Source organism: Diabrotica undecimpunctata, chromosome 5, assembly GCF_040954645.1.
Source record: "Diabrotica undecimpunctata isolate CICGRU chromosome 5, icDiaUnde3, whole genome shotgun sequence".
In the NCBI taxonomy this organism is placed as follows: Eukaryota; Metazoa; Arthropoda; class Insecta; order Coleoptera; family Chrysomelidae; genus Diabrotica; species Diabrotica undecimpunctata.
In genome coordinates this window covers 54,151,885-54,169,310 of record NC_092807.1, presented here as the reverse complement: position 1 = coordinate 54,169,310, position 17,426 = coordinate 54,151,885, and the positions used below count along the sequence as shown (strand labels likewise).

The following is a 17,426-nucleotide window of genomic DNA, read 5'->3' as shown; positions in this document are numbered from 1 at the left end:
ACCTTATAATTTGATACTTCATTATGGTTGTTCTATTTTTGGTAAGATTTGATCGTTCACTAAAAATTTAATAAAAGTGCGACAACATTGTCGCATATGTCGTTTTCATTGGCTATTTATGAAGTTTGAAAATCACTTATTGCATTTTAAAAAAAATTTATACAGGGTGTAATATTTAATACGAATCCCTAAATTAATTTTTCCAAAGCCAGTCCTGGAATTTTTTAGTTTAGCTAATACCAGTCGAATGCTTGATAGTAGTGTACTGTATCATGCAAAAATTAAAAAAATCAAATAAGCCGTATAAACACTACAGTAAAATGAAATAAATGGTCAATTACACAAATCACCCTGTTAATTAATAAAGAAGAGGAGTTGACATTTTTTAGTGGCCACATGATATGCTCCCTGAGGGACTCTACATATGGTAGAAGTATGTAAAGTTCCTCATGACTCACCCTGTATATGTTTCTTAATTTGAGGCTAAGTTGCTTGCGCTTAATAAATATGTGTTTTGTCCAAGTCAGTCATCGATCCAAGTGCATGCTGAGGTATTTGGCGCTATCAAGTTATGGAAGTTGACAACTAATAAATTGCAAAGGTAGGCACGTTTTTCTGTGGAGGGTGAAGGTCACACGTTTTGATTTTAATTCATTTCCTTTAATATGCCATCTTTTTCGTCAGTTTTGGACCTTGTTTAGATCAGTTTGCAGGTTCCTAGAGGCAGATATTGGATTAATCTGGGACGCCAAAATTTCTGTGTCATCAAAAAATGTCGCAACAGTGGAAAATCGTGTTGATGGCACGTTTACAGTATACAATAAGTACAGGATCGGTTTTAGCACACTACCTTATGGAACTACTGAATTGATTGGATACAACTCTGTATATTCACTTCCATGTTTTATTTGAAAGTGCCTATCTGTCAGGTATGAGTTTAGATGTTGAAAGTGGAGATGGGGCAGTAGCTTATTCAGTCGGTTAATTTCGTGTTGACTTTTTTCAGACATTTGCTAAAAGCTTTAAATTTTTCTTTACTATTTTTATCATTTCTGGCCCAGATGCTATCATTTTTGATTGGTGGATTAGGCAAGTAAAATCTTTTTAATTTTTTCGTCCCTTTTCACAGTGAATAATATGTAACCTTTGTAGGTATAAGGCTTTTTATCTTTTTATATAGCATTGGATTCCCTGATTTTGTTTTGCTATGATTAGCTCTTTCAATTCTTAGGTGGCTTTCTTTAATTTTTTCTTATTTTCTGCCTCCGTTTTTATGTAAAGTTCATTTTTTAATGGCTGATTTGAAGTGATTAAGTTAGGTATCTATGTTTTCCCTTTATACTCTCCTATCGGTTTTATCATTATATAGCGATGGTTGTTTTGGCTGATCCAACATTTCTGATATTAAAATTATCACTGGAGAAAGGTCCGATAATAACTTATGGTAGAATTTCGGTATGCACTTTTCAATATCTACATCTTTTATCATGTAAAGGTCAATAACATCGGGAATTTTATTTATGTCAGATAGCCAGTATGTCGGTTCGTCAGTAGATATTTGCTGTAGATTAAAATCGTCTTCATTGCTGAGATCAATGCTCGCCCTTTTATGGCACCACCTTTTATGGCACCAATCAGAAATCTGTTTCGAGTGTGTAGAACAACCCTTCGTAATGTTACTTTTTATTATTGTGTTTTGGAGGACAATAGACGGCAGATATCGTTAGTGTTCTATTTTTTTCCTTAATTGTTACGCGAGTTGCTTGTAGATAATCTTTCTCTTTCATAGTGTGTTATGCTGTCTCGTATGATTATTGCAGTACCTCCATGATTTTTTATCTGGATGTTTAGTATGGTATAGTTTAAATTTTGGGCTTCTAAGATAATTTTTGTCAGTAAAATGCGTCTCGGAGATCATCATGATGACAATATTTTGATTTTGTAGAAATATTTAGAGCTCTTATTTTAAATTTTTGGCTTTTCGTCATTAAACTATTTTGTTGATGACTGTGGTAAGGAGGTTCAGTATTGTCCATAAGTTTATGAAGCAAATCTTAAAAAAATCTAAAGGATTTTTGGCACTAGATTTTAGTGTATCCAAATGCCTGGCATATTTCCTCAGAATGACAACTAAAACGTGGTGGGGTTGCGATGTAGAAACATCCTTGTTGTTTTTATCGCGCTTATATACGATCTCTTCTAGTTTACGGTGCTACTCTTTATGGTTCCGCCTCCAAGAACCTTCTAAGAAAAACTGACACGTTTCAAACATCTATTATGAGGGTATGTTTGGGTGCTATGAGATCAACCCCTATACAAACAGCTACCCCTTGAAAATAAAAGAAACTTTTAAGTGAAAAAAGACTTCTTAAAATTCTATTAACTAACTCCCAGTTATTTTCAAGCTTCCGACAACTTTAACGAGTCAGATCTTACAAACAAATATTGGGAGAAAAAATCTTCCCCGCCTTTATGCATGGCACTACAGAATAATCCTATTTTTTTTTTCAAGAAATTGCACACGGTTGACAGAAGCTTAGACTACTGCTCTTTATTCCACAGAACTGAGGTTATAATACCCACTCATAGTGAGAACACCATTATGAGTAGTAATCTTCTAAACATCAAAAACAACAGAAGGGACTGGATGTGCATACTTTTTACCTGCTAAAAACGTAGAATTCAAGTATAAACTACCAAATGAATTTTCAATTTTTTCAGCGGGGTCAATAGCTATACTTGAAGCTCTAAAATATGTTAAAAACACCTGCAAGAGACATATTTTAATTCTGTCAGATTGCCTTTCAGTTTGGCAGAGCATAAAAAACATTGAATTGCCAACATTTAGCAACACCTACATGTTTAAAATAAAAGATCGATTGTATCATTTATCATCGACTGGAGTAAACATAAAATTTATTTGAGTCAAAGCACGTATTGGTCTCAAACATAATGAATATGTAGATCATTTTTTAGCTAAAATGAGTGTAACAACTATCTCTACGTTGATATATATGCTTAATACATCAGATGTTACTACGATTTTTAAAAAAAAATCAGCAATTTAGATGGCAAGAATAATGGAAACATTACTGTTCTACAAACCATAAAAGATATACCTCTTTACAACCAATTATACCTCAAACAACCTGGTTTCAGAATTTCAAAGCTCCTCGTAAATATATTACTACTATAAATCGAATACGCTTTGGACATGCATGCTACCCATGCCATTTATTTAAAATAAAAGTCATCGATGATGATAGTTGCAAACATTGCGGTAAGCTAGGTGACCTCGATCACATCTTCTTTGAATGTCCTAAATTTATTCAGCATTCAAACTCCCTGCATACAAAATTAATTAAATGCAATACATACGCTCCATATAATATACAGTCCTAGTTAGTCATAGGTTCTGTAACAATATACAATTTAATTATAGAATTTTTGTCAGACACAGCATAGCTTTATAAATCTGGTACTCGTTCATGAAAACTTTCATGAGCGTGTATAGGGTTAGACTTGTACCCTTTGTTTATCCTATATGTAACAATACCTTATCCTGTTGTGTAAGTGTGTAATACTGTGTAAACAATACCCACCCAGTTATGTTTGTCTGTTAAAATAAATGCCTAGACGAGAAGCGAGTGTCCTGTATTTTCCTTCGACGTGTTTTTCTATTAATTATTCGTCTATTTCGTTTTAGAGATATCGCTGTGCATTTGTCTGAGGGAAATAATCTGTACTTATATGTATATACTTTCTTAAGGAATATATTATAACCTTTTGAGACTGGCTGAATGACGTATGTATATGCCACAAAAAAATGCCTGGCATCTTTTGTATTTCGGCATTATAACTAACTTGTTTATTGTGTATCTGATGGTATTGCTATTAACTATTGTTTTGGTAAGTACTTTTATAATTTAGTATCTATACGAAGTTTTAAATAGTTGCAGCTTATTGTTTTAAAAGTTTTATTTGAAATTCAAGTTAATGGATATCGCTTAAATAACTTAAACGTGACGTTTTGGTTTATTTTCCAAAATAATCTAGAAAAGATCCGTAGATATATAAAAGTTAAAAATAGAACTAAATTTTATCATATCCTTACCGTCATAAAATTAAAAATTAAAAACATTTTTTAATTTCCGAAAATAAATCGAACTATAAACAAACTATGTTTTTAGGAAAGTATTAAAATTGGTGTAAATTATGGACACTCCTCTAAATGTCAGCTTCAGGACAAATAAAATTCTTCAGATGGCAAGTGCTTCCAGACAAGGAAATTCAGCAAGAAAAGCCAAAACAAATGCTTATATTGTTCTCAAGGATATAGTCGAGGCTGAAGAATAATACACATTTTGTTCTAATGAAATTCATGAATATGAACCATCTGGAGATGATTCTTCTGATTCGGAAGGTAACAGTACATACACCACACAGCAATATATTTTCTATGTAATTTTTTTTTATGTTTTAGTACTAAAAATACCAAGTCTAATAGGTTTTCTACTCGTCGCCACAAAAAGGTAAGAAAATCAGATGATCAATCCAGCAATAAAATTGGAGGTATCAGTGTCCACCAAAATGTTCATCTTGAAAACAGTGTCAACAGCAATGAAATTTGAGGTACCAGTGCCGAGCAAAATGTTCCTCTTGAAGACACTGTCCATTTACTTGATCGTCAAGGTAGTCCACAAGATAAAACAAAAGCTTTCTCGCCTGCAAGCCGTAAAAAATCAAAACTGGTTACTCAGGACAAGAAGGAACAGAAAAAGAGGTTTAAAGTTGAGGAATGTTTAACCAGCAAAGGAAAAATCATTAGTGAGAGACCTTTGAAAGTACCGAGATGCTTGGGACGAAATAAACATAAATGTTCAATATTAATTCCTGAACTAGAAAGAGAACGAATTTTTAAAGAATTTCGGAGTTTACTGTCTTTCAAAGACAGCGTCAGCTTATTATAACTCATGTTACAATAAAACCAGTAAATAGGAGAACAAAAGCTGCACCATCACGAAAATCAAGTACAAAAAAATATTCTCTGACATCAAATGGAGAGAAGCACACTGTATGCAGAGAATTTTTTTTAGATACCTTAAATATTTCTGAGGGGTTATTAAGGGGATCTTTGAAAAAAATTAATTTCAGTGGTATACCTATTCCAGGTGGGAGGAAAAAGAGCACCACCGAATAAAATTACAAAAGAAGACGATACTTTCATTAGGGATCACATACATTCTTTTCCAAGTGTCGAGTCCCATTACTTTCATAAAAAAAGTATTTATACATTCTTAGAATTAACAGTGAATGTTATAATTATGTACAGTTTGTATAAGGAAAAGTGTTTGAAGGCTCAACGTACAGCAGTTTCCACTGAAATATTGAAAGATTTTAAGGGAATATTAACATAAATTTCATAAACCTAAGATAGATCGTTGTAAAGTACGCATTACCAATAAAGAGAGTGCTAAATATAGCGAGAATGATGAAGAATCTTATAATGAACATTAAAATTGGAAGGAAGCTGCTAGAAAACTAAGAGACAATGATAAAAAAATTGCCAAAGAGCAAAACAATAGTTTAACTTTTCACTCAGATCCTGCAAGTTGTTTGTTCCAAAAGGACCTAGTGGTCCCTACTTTTATGTTAGAAAACTTGCAGTCTATAACATGACAATTTATAACCTTAAATTAAAGATGCAAGTGCAACTTGTTATGTTTGAAATGAAACGGAAGGACAACGTGGAAGTGTTGAAATTTAAACATTCCTTTTTTAAGTATATAATGGCACGACCTACGGTAGAGTATGGGCGAATGATGTCTGACAGTTGTGGGGGCCAACTGAAAAATTTTAGGTTTATAGTCATGTGTATGCATATCCTTAAAGAGCATCCAAATATAAAACAAATTGACCATAGATTTTTTGAACCTGGACACAGTCAAATGGAATGTGATTTAATACATGTTAAACTTCAGTAAAAAGTTAAGAACGTTCCAGTGTACATAACAGAAGGTTAGACTTAAGTTATAAGAACAGCTCGCAATAAACATCACCCATTTGAAGTTAACCATTTAGTGCACCAAGGATTTATGAATATTTGTCCAGATAAATGTAATTTTAGTGGTGAATACAACAGTAATACAAGTCTACCATTTAGAAAAGCAGTTTGGTTTATGTACAAAAGAAAACAGATCTAAATGCTGTATTCGTTAAAGCAAACTATGTAGAAACGACAACCTTTGTCAAATATGTGCTTAAATTACAACGAGGTCGTCCATTAAATTTCAAACCAGCTACGCCTTATACTAATCAACTCCCTATTTCCATTGCCAAATACAGAGACCTGAAAAAGTTAGGCGAAGATCTACAGAATCCACGTGCATACCATGGATTTTATGAAAGGCTTTCTACTCAAACTCTTATAAGGGATACTCTGCCTGAACCAGATATTCCAGAAGAATCTGAATATGACGACACAACATATTGCTTTTTGTTGTAATTTTTGAGTTTTGTGTTTGGTCATGGTTTTGTTATTTTCTTATTTTTTTTATTTTGTATTATGTTTCCTAGTAGCTGTCAACAAAAATTATTATTAGTAGTTAGTACCTATGTTATTATTATGTGAAGTATATAATATTTTCGCATATAAGCTTTAAATTAATTGTAGGAAATGGTGCTTAAAATAATAATACTAAAGTAGGTATACTTTACATTAGCCTTAGTATACTGGACTAAGGGATAATTTTGCAATAGATAACTAACGAATCTGCGTTTTTTTGCTTTGATAAAGGATATTGCAATTTAGATTAAGTTAATTATATAAAGACACATTTATAGAAATTAATACACAAATGTTTATTTACGTTAATATTTCCATTTTTCACATTAATTTGAAATGTTTTCTAGCTCTTCTCTCTCCTCTGTAAAATTTCAATTTTGCAGATTCGTTATTTTACCATACGAGGGACATGAAAAAGTTATAATGAAAAGGGGAACTTAATGATTTCTAAAGTAAAGGTGTGTTAGTTAAATGTATGAATGTAAAAAAATGATATGATTGGTTATAAAATTAAAAATTGTCTGAGAGATTGTGAAGTAAACTGAATGGATGAAATTTATAAGAAATTCAATCGCAATTGATTGTAAAAATGCAAGTTATACTGTTTAGAAAATTGAGAAGATCATTAATACAGAAAGGACAATGATTGGATCAGTTAATCAGGAACAAATTAATGAGGTGGGTAGTTAATTTTGTTAATTTAGGAAGGTATAATAATGGTAATAGAGGCATGAAAGAAAAAATCGAAACGATAATGAATAAGTATAAAAGTGTAATTTATTTTATGTTCAGGAATTAAGAAGATGAGGTGGGTAATTAATTGTAGTTATGGTGGAAAAAAGTGACAATGAAAACAGAAAAAGTAAAAGGCTATAAACAAATTAGTATAGAACTTTTTAGTAAAATTTTTACTCTATAATTGTTACACCTTTTTTAGTACTAAAGATAAAGTAATTTTGCAAAGTTTCAAAGTTTTTTTTAGAGCTATAACAATTCCTTCAAAATGATGGGGGTTAAAAGTTAATCGCACGTGTTTTCGCCTGGTACCCTCGAAAAATCGAATCTATACACCAAAAAAGCGTCAAGGTACCGAGTGGACATAAAAGTGCATACTCAACCTCCCCTGGCTCCTCGACTATTAGTCGATACTGCTATAATAATTATATCCTTTACTATTATAATAAAAAATAAAACGCATTGGTCATGAACCATGAAAATACCGGACGTGGATAGTTGTAATTGTAGCACTACTAAGTGATAAATAGAGAATAATTTTATACAGTTACATTATAAATCATTTATTGTTTGTGCTTAGCAGGTATTGAAACAAATTTCTTTACTGACCAACGCACACGGTATTTCCGTTTTAAAGAAATGTACATTTTTAGAATTTAATATTGGTGCTATTATAAAAACTTATATTAAATATTTTATTCTTTATTAAAAACAGTGCTGTATTGAAAGCTTAAACATCTTTATGCCTTTTTTAAACTATTATATATATATATATATATATATATATATATATATATATATATATATATATATACTGAAAAAGCAATAAACGCTTGTCATCAACGCTGATCAAATAGAATACAAAACTCAAATATTTGGGTGTGCAGCGGAAGATAGGACAAAGAAGTACTCTTTTTAGTAAACCAAGCTTTCGCAAATCTTTATTTGCATCATCAGGGTGCTACAATAAACAAAATTAGTACAAAATACAGAAAAGGAATTATTTTGCACCTTACACTAATTGAGGTTGGTTGTCGTGATGTTTATCAAATGAAATGAGCAACTCATTTGACCCCTACAAATGATGGTGAAAACTATCCAAAATTGTTTTTTAAAAAACGTTCTTTAACAAATACATATTTAAAACACTTTAAAACACATATACATGAACACTTAAATAAAATTATGTTAAAATAATTACAGAACATGTCATAAAATAAAATTTAAGTTATAAACATTCTTATCAGAAACAAAGAATTGGTTGTGAATTCGTTACTGCCAACTTAAAACGATAGAACGTTAGATCTTAATGATAATAATGTAAAGGTAATAGTATACCTGGTAGACGCTGAACTTGAAACAGAAAAGGTAAAAAGACTTATTTTAGAAGAAGTAGTAGTGGTATTGTATAGCTCATATATAATTAAACTTATATTGTTGATGATGAATTGTCTGTATTAGTAGATTCATGTTTATCCAAAGTTAACAATAATGAATATAAGTTGCTTAAATTATTGGTATCTGTCTTTTTGTTAATAGTTTCTTTTTCTTGAAAAATGAAAGCCATCTCGAGAAACAATCTTTTTAAATAATTGGTCTCCGTGGATAGGATTTTTACATTTGGAAAATCGAAAGAGTGCCCTGTTGTGTTAGCATGTGTGGCTAGAGAACATCTATCAGGGTGTAACCTAATGTCACTCTTGTGAAGAGTCAAGCGGCTAGAAACTTTTTGGGAGGTGTGACCTATGTAAGAACCTTCACAGTCCAAACAATTAAGTTTGTAAACAACATCACTTTTATCTAAGTTTGGTACTTTATCTTTCAATGACTTGTACAAAGATCCCACAACTAGAGTGCTTTTATAAGCAATTTTTACATTTGGTAGGTATTGAGCAAAAATTCTGGTCGATTTGGGAGAGACGTCCTTAATAAATGGAAGTGATACAAAAGATATATTAGAAATATTGTTAGTCTTTGAGTGGGAATCAGAGCTAACTTTCATAGCACCTGTATTTTGGGGAGGGTTTACTTGTGTGTTGAGTATGACAGAGGATGTGTTAAAGATGATTTTCCTAAGTAAGGATTCAGGGTAAGAATTATCTAGGAACAACTGTAAAAGGATGTTGAGATTCTTCTCTCTAAAAACAGGGTCAGCTAGTGGCTCCATAGGCTCACCAACTGAACATATTGCAGGCTTTCTCACCAATATTTTGACCAACGCTTATAATTCAAATAATGATTACTACATCAGAGATTCTTTTCAAGTTGTTGAGTTATTTAACAGAACTATATTACCACATAATTATGTTCTCGTTAGTCTAGATGTGGTCTCCCTCTTCAGTAATGTTTACTTAAATGCCGTTCTCCGATCTATTCATAAACACTGGAATAAAATTTCAGAAGTATGTAGCATCGATTACGATATGTTTATTGAGATGATAGAGTTCTTGTTTAATTCCACTTGCTTCTCTTTCAATAACAAATATTATAAACAAACCTTTGGCACTCCTATGGGAGCCAGTATCTCTCCAATTCTAGCTACATATGTAATGGATGATCTGTTGGATATTATTCTTCAGGTTGTTCCTTTCAATGTTCCTTTTATTAAAAAGTAAGTTGATGACATTATTATGTCGTGCCCACAAGGTTTAGAATTTGAGCTCTTAGACATTTTCAATAGCTATGACCCCCACATTCAATTTACTCTTGAAAAAGAGGATCAAAACCAATCTGTTCCTTTTCTCGACACAATGTTTATTAGAGAACTGGATAACATCATTACAATTGATTGGTATAGAAAAAAGTGTAACTCTGGAAGATATCTCAACTACCACTCTTACCACAAGTCAAGCTTGAAAATTAATCTAGTCAAACAAATGACTACACGAGTTCGTAAACTAGCTGACCCTGTTTTTAGAGAGAAGAATCTCAACATCCTTTTACAGTTGTTCCTAGATAATTCTTACCCCGAATCCTTACTTAGGAAAATCATCTTTAACACATCCTCTGTCATACTCAACACACAAGTAAACCCTCCCCAAAATACAGGTGTTATGAAAGTTAGCTCTGATTCCCACTCACAGACTAACAATATTTCTAATATATCTTTTGTATCACTTCCATTTATTAAGGACGTCTCTCCCAAATTGACCAGAATTTTTGCTCAATACCTACCAAATGTAAAAATTGCTTAAAAAAGCACTCTAGTTGTGGGATCTTTGTACAAGTCATTGAAAGATAAAGTACCAAACTTAGATAAAAGTGATGTTGTCTACAAACTTAATTGTTTGGACTGTGAAGGTTCTTATATAGGTCACACCTCCCAAAAAGTTTCTAGCCGCTTGACTCTTCACAAGAGTGACATTAGGTTACACCCTGATAGATGTTCTCTAGCCACACATGCTAACACAACAGGGCACTCTTTCGATTTTCCAAATGTAAAAATCCTATCCACGGAGACCAATTATTTAAAAAGATTGTTTCTCGAGATGGCTTTCATTTTTCAAGAAAAAGAAACTATTAACAAAAAGACAGATACCAATAATTTAAGCAACTTATATTCATTATTGTTAACTTTGGATAAACATGAATCTACTAATACAGACAACTCATCATCAACAATATAAGTTTAATTATATGTGAGATATACAATACCACTACTACTTCTTCTAAAATAAGTCTTTTTACCTTTTCTGTTTCAAGTTCAGCGTCTACCAGGTATACTAGGTATTACCTTTACATTGTTATCCTTAAGATCTAACGTTCTATCGTTTTAAGTTGGCAGTAACGAATTCACAACCAATTCTTTGTTTCCGATAAGAATGTTTATAACCTAAATTTTATTTTATGACATGTTCTGTAATTATTTTAACATAATTTTATTTAAGTGTTCATGTATATGTGTTTTAAAGTGTTTTAAATATGTATTTGTTAAAGAACGTTTTTTAAAAAAACAATTTTGGATAGTTTTCACCATCATTTGTAGGGGTCAAATGAGTTGCTCATTTCATTTGATAAACATCACGACAACCAACCTCAATTAGTGTAAGATGCAAAATAATTCCTTTTCTGTATTTTGTACTAATTTTGTTTATTGTAGCACCCTGATGATGCAAATAAAGATTTGCGAAAGCTTGGTTTACTAAAAAGCGTACTTCTTTGTCCTCTCTTCCGCTGCACACCCAAATATTTGAGTTTTGTATATATATATATATATATATATATATATATATATATATATATATATATATTCGGTCAATTTGGAGATAAAAAAGACAAGAGTTGTGCTACTTTATCTATTTAATAAAGACGTTTCGCCCACTGTTCAATGAGCATCATCAGTTCATCTAAAAGAGTGTAATTAGCGATACATCTTATATGAGAAACAATTAAGTAAATGATCTTACCTTTAAAAGATCTGTAGCATTAATTATGGTATTAATGTGAAGAAACATCAAAAATTAATCTAATAAATACATCAGCAAAAACACAGAAACACAGAACGCCAGAAGATTCCCAATTTACGTAATTTTATATTAATTTTATTTTTTTAATGTAACTTTTGACATTGATTGATTATAAAAGCTATCAAAAAATGTACTTGTCAATTTTGAAATTTTATATTAACAACGGCACTGTCATATTCCTTAAAGATGTATATATATATATATATATATATATATATATATATATATATATATATATATACACCGGGTGTTTCAAAAAGGTATGTCATAAATTAAATCACGCATTCCGGGGACAAAAATAAATTGATTGAATCCAATTTACCTTTGTACAAAAGTGTACACAAAAAAAGTTACAGCCCTTTCAAGTTACAGAATAAAAATTGTTTTTTTGCAATATCTCCTAAACTACTTGACATTTTGTAATAAAAATGGACACCTGACTTTCTTGTTCTGAAAGCATTTTTCATACAAAAGAAACAAAAATATCTAAAAGCACAGAAAAACTTTAAGGGGAGTGTGCAGCACTAAATCAAAAAACTTGTGAGTACGTTCCAGTCAAATGAATTTTTGTGGCATTATTAGTTTAACACATTTTTAAAACTTTTTTGCCTCATCACTTTTTCGAAAAACTAGTTTTTTTCTAGTTGGCCATAAAATTACAATTAGTTTCTACGGATAAAATAATTACAAACTGTTCCATCAATAATAGTCAATAATTTGAAGCTATCATTTATTGTGTGAATAAGATTAATATTAAAAACTGTGGTATTACAATGGCACATTTCAGGAAATGGCAGTTATGCATTTAACTTTGGGTAAGTTGGATCAGATTAAATTATGATTTCAATAAACTATCGGGAATATCGTAGGTGAATGTCAAGGAAATAGTGCCGCAGCCGCAAGGCGTTATGCAGTAAAATACCCCAATCGAAATACACCCGATAGGTGATTATTTCTTACCATTGATCTTCGTTTACGGGAAACGGGTACATTCAAACCGCAAGTTGCTGGCAATAGTGGTCGTCCAATAATGGATGCAACTGATGAAGACATTTTAGAAATCATTGAAGAAGTCCCTAGAACAAGTACAAGGGTAATAGCTGCTCAACTAAATGTTCTTCACGTAAGGGTTTGGAGACGTTTGAAGGATCAGCTGCTTAAACCCTATTATTAGATTATCCGAAAAGGATTGGCTTTTGCGATTGGTTGTTAATGGAAAACACTCGAAATGTTAATTTTATTAGAAATATTTTGTTTACCGACGAAGCTACCTTCAGTAGAAATGGAATAACAAACCATCATAACGAGCACATTTGGGCCGACGAAAATCCTCACGCCAAAAAAAAAGGTTTCACCACCAAAGGACTTTCAAAGTTAATGTTTGGGCAGTGATTGTGAATAACAATCTAATAGGCCCAGCATTTCTTTCCAACAACTTAAATGGTGATAATTATTTGCAGTTCTTGGCAAACGATTTACAAGAGTATTTGGAAGAAGTCAATATTGCAATAAGGCGAAATATGTGGTTTCTACAAGATGGCGCTACACCGCATTACAGTAATGAAGTCCAGGAAAACCTTTGCAGGCAGTATCCTGGTCGGTGAGTTGGAAGGGGTCGTGACGCACCTATTTCTTGGCCACCCAGAAGTTCAGGTCTTAATCCCATAGACTTTTGCTTTTGGAGGTTTATGAAAGAGAAAGTGAAACTACAAGAACAATATACCAAGCCTGGCCTAGATATTAAACTCACGAAAACAGAGTACCTATCTACAAGTAAAGAAGACATAGAAGATCTACAGATTGATGACAACGTAACAATGAAAGGAAAGGATAAATTCAAATACTCGGGGTTTATAATCACGAAAAAGGCAACAACAGAGAAATAAATTACACAAAGATTAGGACAAACAAGAACAGATGCCCCCAATCGATATATTCCATAAAATATAACAATTAAAAATAATAAATATTTTTTTTATTTATAATAAATTTCGTTTTAAAGATTTTAAACGTTGGCGAATAATCTTTATACATAATTTAATGTAGATTTGTATAAATATTTTGTCTATTGATTACCTGTAAAATCTTCATCATCTTTGCCATAATGTACTCCGTATGTTACATTAAGATTTAAGTCGTTTAACTTCAGTCCCCAGACTAATTTTACAGCGTTACCAATGCCAGGAGGTATGTATATACAAAGAATTTCTACGCTCTCTAATAAATACGTTACTGTTGATATTGAATCTGTAATGCCCTCTTCTGGCGTAGATCCAAAACCAGTGGAAAGTTTTGATGATATCGTGTTGACATCAGGCTCTTTGTTCGATATTGCATATTTAATCTGCAACAATAAATAAATGTTTCATTACGCAAAAAAGATGCATATGTTAAGGATAAATCCCGAAATTGGGTAGAAGTAGTTTTACCCTGATACCTCGCATATTATCCAAATTGCTTGGATAAAAGAAACGGGAGATTAATAACTTCTCAATTTATCTAGGTCATTCTAGTTTTATCCAATGTCAAATGGATAAAGCAGTACGTTTACATAATTAATAGCGCTAAAAATCATATTTTTTACACAAATTAGAAACAGATATTTATTTAGACATGACACTATACTGACAGTTTGAGTTTTTTTTACTGGCATAAACTAGGTGTCAATCAGCCAGTTACAACATGATTAATACCTTAAATATAAAAATTTTTTGACCGTAAAGTCCATAAAATATAAATACCGAAGAGCTGAATAATATGCTTTAAGAACTAAAATTTAAATAAGATACAAGTTAAATACAGCATCTTTTCAACATCATCAGTGTGTTCAAAAAACGGTACACATAATATAATATAAAACACTTTTTTTGTATTATCTCCTTTTTATCTATATTTACATACAAACAAGATGGTGAGGTTCTCAGGACAGTTTGAGTTACGTAATACTTTAGTAAATTTAGATATTTGTTATCTAGAGAAAATTAATATTTATATTTTAACCGAAATAAGTAATGTACTAATGTACGGTTTGTCAATGCCTTGGTTGGTCAAAGCTTCTGTTACTAGCTTGGGATATATATAATCGAAAACTATCTTGAAATCTATGAAGGTTATTGCTAGCGGTATTTTATATTCTTAAGCTCTACTCATTAGTTCTCGAAGTGTATAAATATGATCTCTGGTACTGAATCCACTTCTGAAGCCAGCCTGTTCTCTCGGCTGTGCAGCATCTAATGCGTTTGTTAATCTGTTGTTGATAATATTTGTGAATATTTTGTATATGATTGGTAGTAGAGTTATAGATCTGTAGTTTTTGATATTATTTTTGCTACCTTTCTTATGAATGAGAATGATGTTTACTGTATTCCTGTGGTCTGGTATGCATCTCGATCTTAGATAGTTCGAAAATATGCCTGCTAAGATTTTCCAGGTTTTATTGCCAGCATATTTAAACTGTTCCACTGTTATACCATCTATTCCTGCTGCATTACCGCTTTTCATTTTTACAGATGTTGATTTTACTTCTTTCGGAAGGACTTCTGGTACATCTTCTTAGTTACTAATTATTTCTTTAACTGTGTCAGGGGCTTTGTATAGTTCACAGTAGAATTTAGTTGTGAGTTACATTATTTCATTTCTGTCTGTAATTCTGTTGTTGTTAGAGCAACGATTTGCTTTTTCCCACTGATTAATGCTTTTTTTGTTTTCTTATATTTTTTCATGTTTTCGATTGGCTTTGCTACCGATCTTTTATTTTTATAACCACAGATATTGACGAATAATCGAGAGAATAACCAAGATAATTTAAAATCCATACAGCAACCAACTATGTAAATATCACCCACAACCATTTTTTCGAACGTATTGTAATCCTATATGCTCGAGTGACATCTTTGTCCATTAGGTCAGTTTTACCCATTCCACTATTATACTAAATGTTGGAAAAGGTCTTCTTCTTTTTTCTTTTTAACTGGCTTTACAACTCAGGTTAAGTCTTCACCGCATCCACTATAGTCCTTCAACATCATCCTTCCATCTTTTTCTCCGATGACCTACTAATCTTCTACCATCTGGTCTCTACCTTATTTGTCTCCCGCTGATGTATAGTCTATATTTCATTTCCATGTGAAACAATTGGGCGAATAATAGACTAGTACAGTCTTAATTTAAATTTCCTTTTAAGGCAACATGTCTTGATGCTTGATGTTATTTCTGTTCGGCTTTGGGATATATTTTTGCTTGAGACAGATGCATTACACCATAGGCATTTTAAGCAATTGTCACTGCATTATTGTCTAATCATCTTATGTACATATTGCCATTATTTCTTTTAATCAAAGAAAAATAATCTCCTTTTTGTCCCGTTTCACGTAAAACTTTTGAAGATTTAAGACGGCAGGTCTTAAATACTCTATTTTTTCTGATGGTTTCGGAAGCGTTGTATCTTTTTAATCTTAAATATTTTAGTAAACTTATGTTGGTACATAGGTTTTCAAAAAAAGCCGAATAGCCGTAAAAGCCGAATAGCTATGATGATTGCCGACCTCCGTCGCGGAGATGGCACTTGAAGAAGAAGAAGGATTGTAGCCAGACAATATTAAGATACCAAAGAAACATTTTATTTTATTCTTGGTTACAGAAAAATAAGGTACATTTTTAGAAGAAGCATACCTCATTGATTCCTCTACAAACAAACATTATCATATTATCAAAAAAGTTCAAGTAGTTCAGTTGAACTTATGTTTTTGTACAGTTAATGTTTACTATTAGAACTTTTTTTATTTAACTCAATGCAGGATGTAGTAGATTACTCATCCTTTTTGTTTACCCCACCATCGATGCCAATATCACCACGTATCAGTACCGCACCTAGAATTTGCTTCTGGGGGGGGGGGGGTTTTGGTTGGTCACCAAAATTTTTTTTTTTTAATACGGATATTTTATTTAAAAGGCGTAAAGTATAATTTCACTATTTGAGAGAGTGATTCATCGTTTAAAGGCGCAGAAATGCAGAAAGACGTATGAAAATCCAGTGACGTACACTTATTTTTATTTTAACGTCAATTATATTTTATTTTTCAAATATTAATGTTCGAAATAGGCCACAATATATTTATTTATAAGTTATTACTGACGTTTCGATCTCTATATCCAAAGACCGCTTTCAAATAAATGATAGTTATATTTATTGTATTTGTTTATTATTATATATTTTTATAATCTTATATTGTTTATTTTCTTTTTTTTTTCTATCTTTAAAAACGGAATAGAGATCGAAACGTCAGTGTATTAAACATGTAAATACTTAGATATATGGTGGCTTATTTCCAACCTTCTCCGTAAAAATATAGAATGCCACAAACAAGAAGTTATAGAAAAATAAGTATATCTGTCATTTGTATGTTTGAAAACGGACTCTTTATAGAGATCGAAACGTCCGTAAATTAAACATTTCAATAAATATATTGTGGCTTATTCCCAACATTATTTTTAAAAATACCGAACGACAAGCGAAAAGCCATAGAAAATAAATATTACTATCATTTGTATAATTGAAAACGGTCTCTGGATATATAGATCGAAACATCAATAAATAAACATATGAATAAATATTTTGTGGCTCATTCCCTACATTCCCCTAAAAATACAGAATGCTACAA

At 31.6% G+C, this 17,426-nt stretch overlaps 1 protein-coding gene across 1 annotated transcript in view; it reads right to left on the bottom strand.

Annotated features, from left to right (window-relative positions):
• The window catches only part of LOC140442192 (uncharacterized), a 79,348-nt gene that overhangs the window by 49,372 nt on the left and 12,550 nt on the right, over positions 1 to 17,426 (bottom strand). The window contains exon 3 of the mRNA XM_072533269.1: positions 13,843 to 14,110. Within this exon, the coding sequence (XP_072389370.1) occupies positions 13,843 to 14,110 (268 nt within the window). The remainder of the gene's footprint in view (positions 1 to 13,842; positions 14,111 to 17,426) is intronic.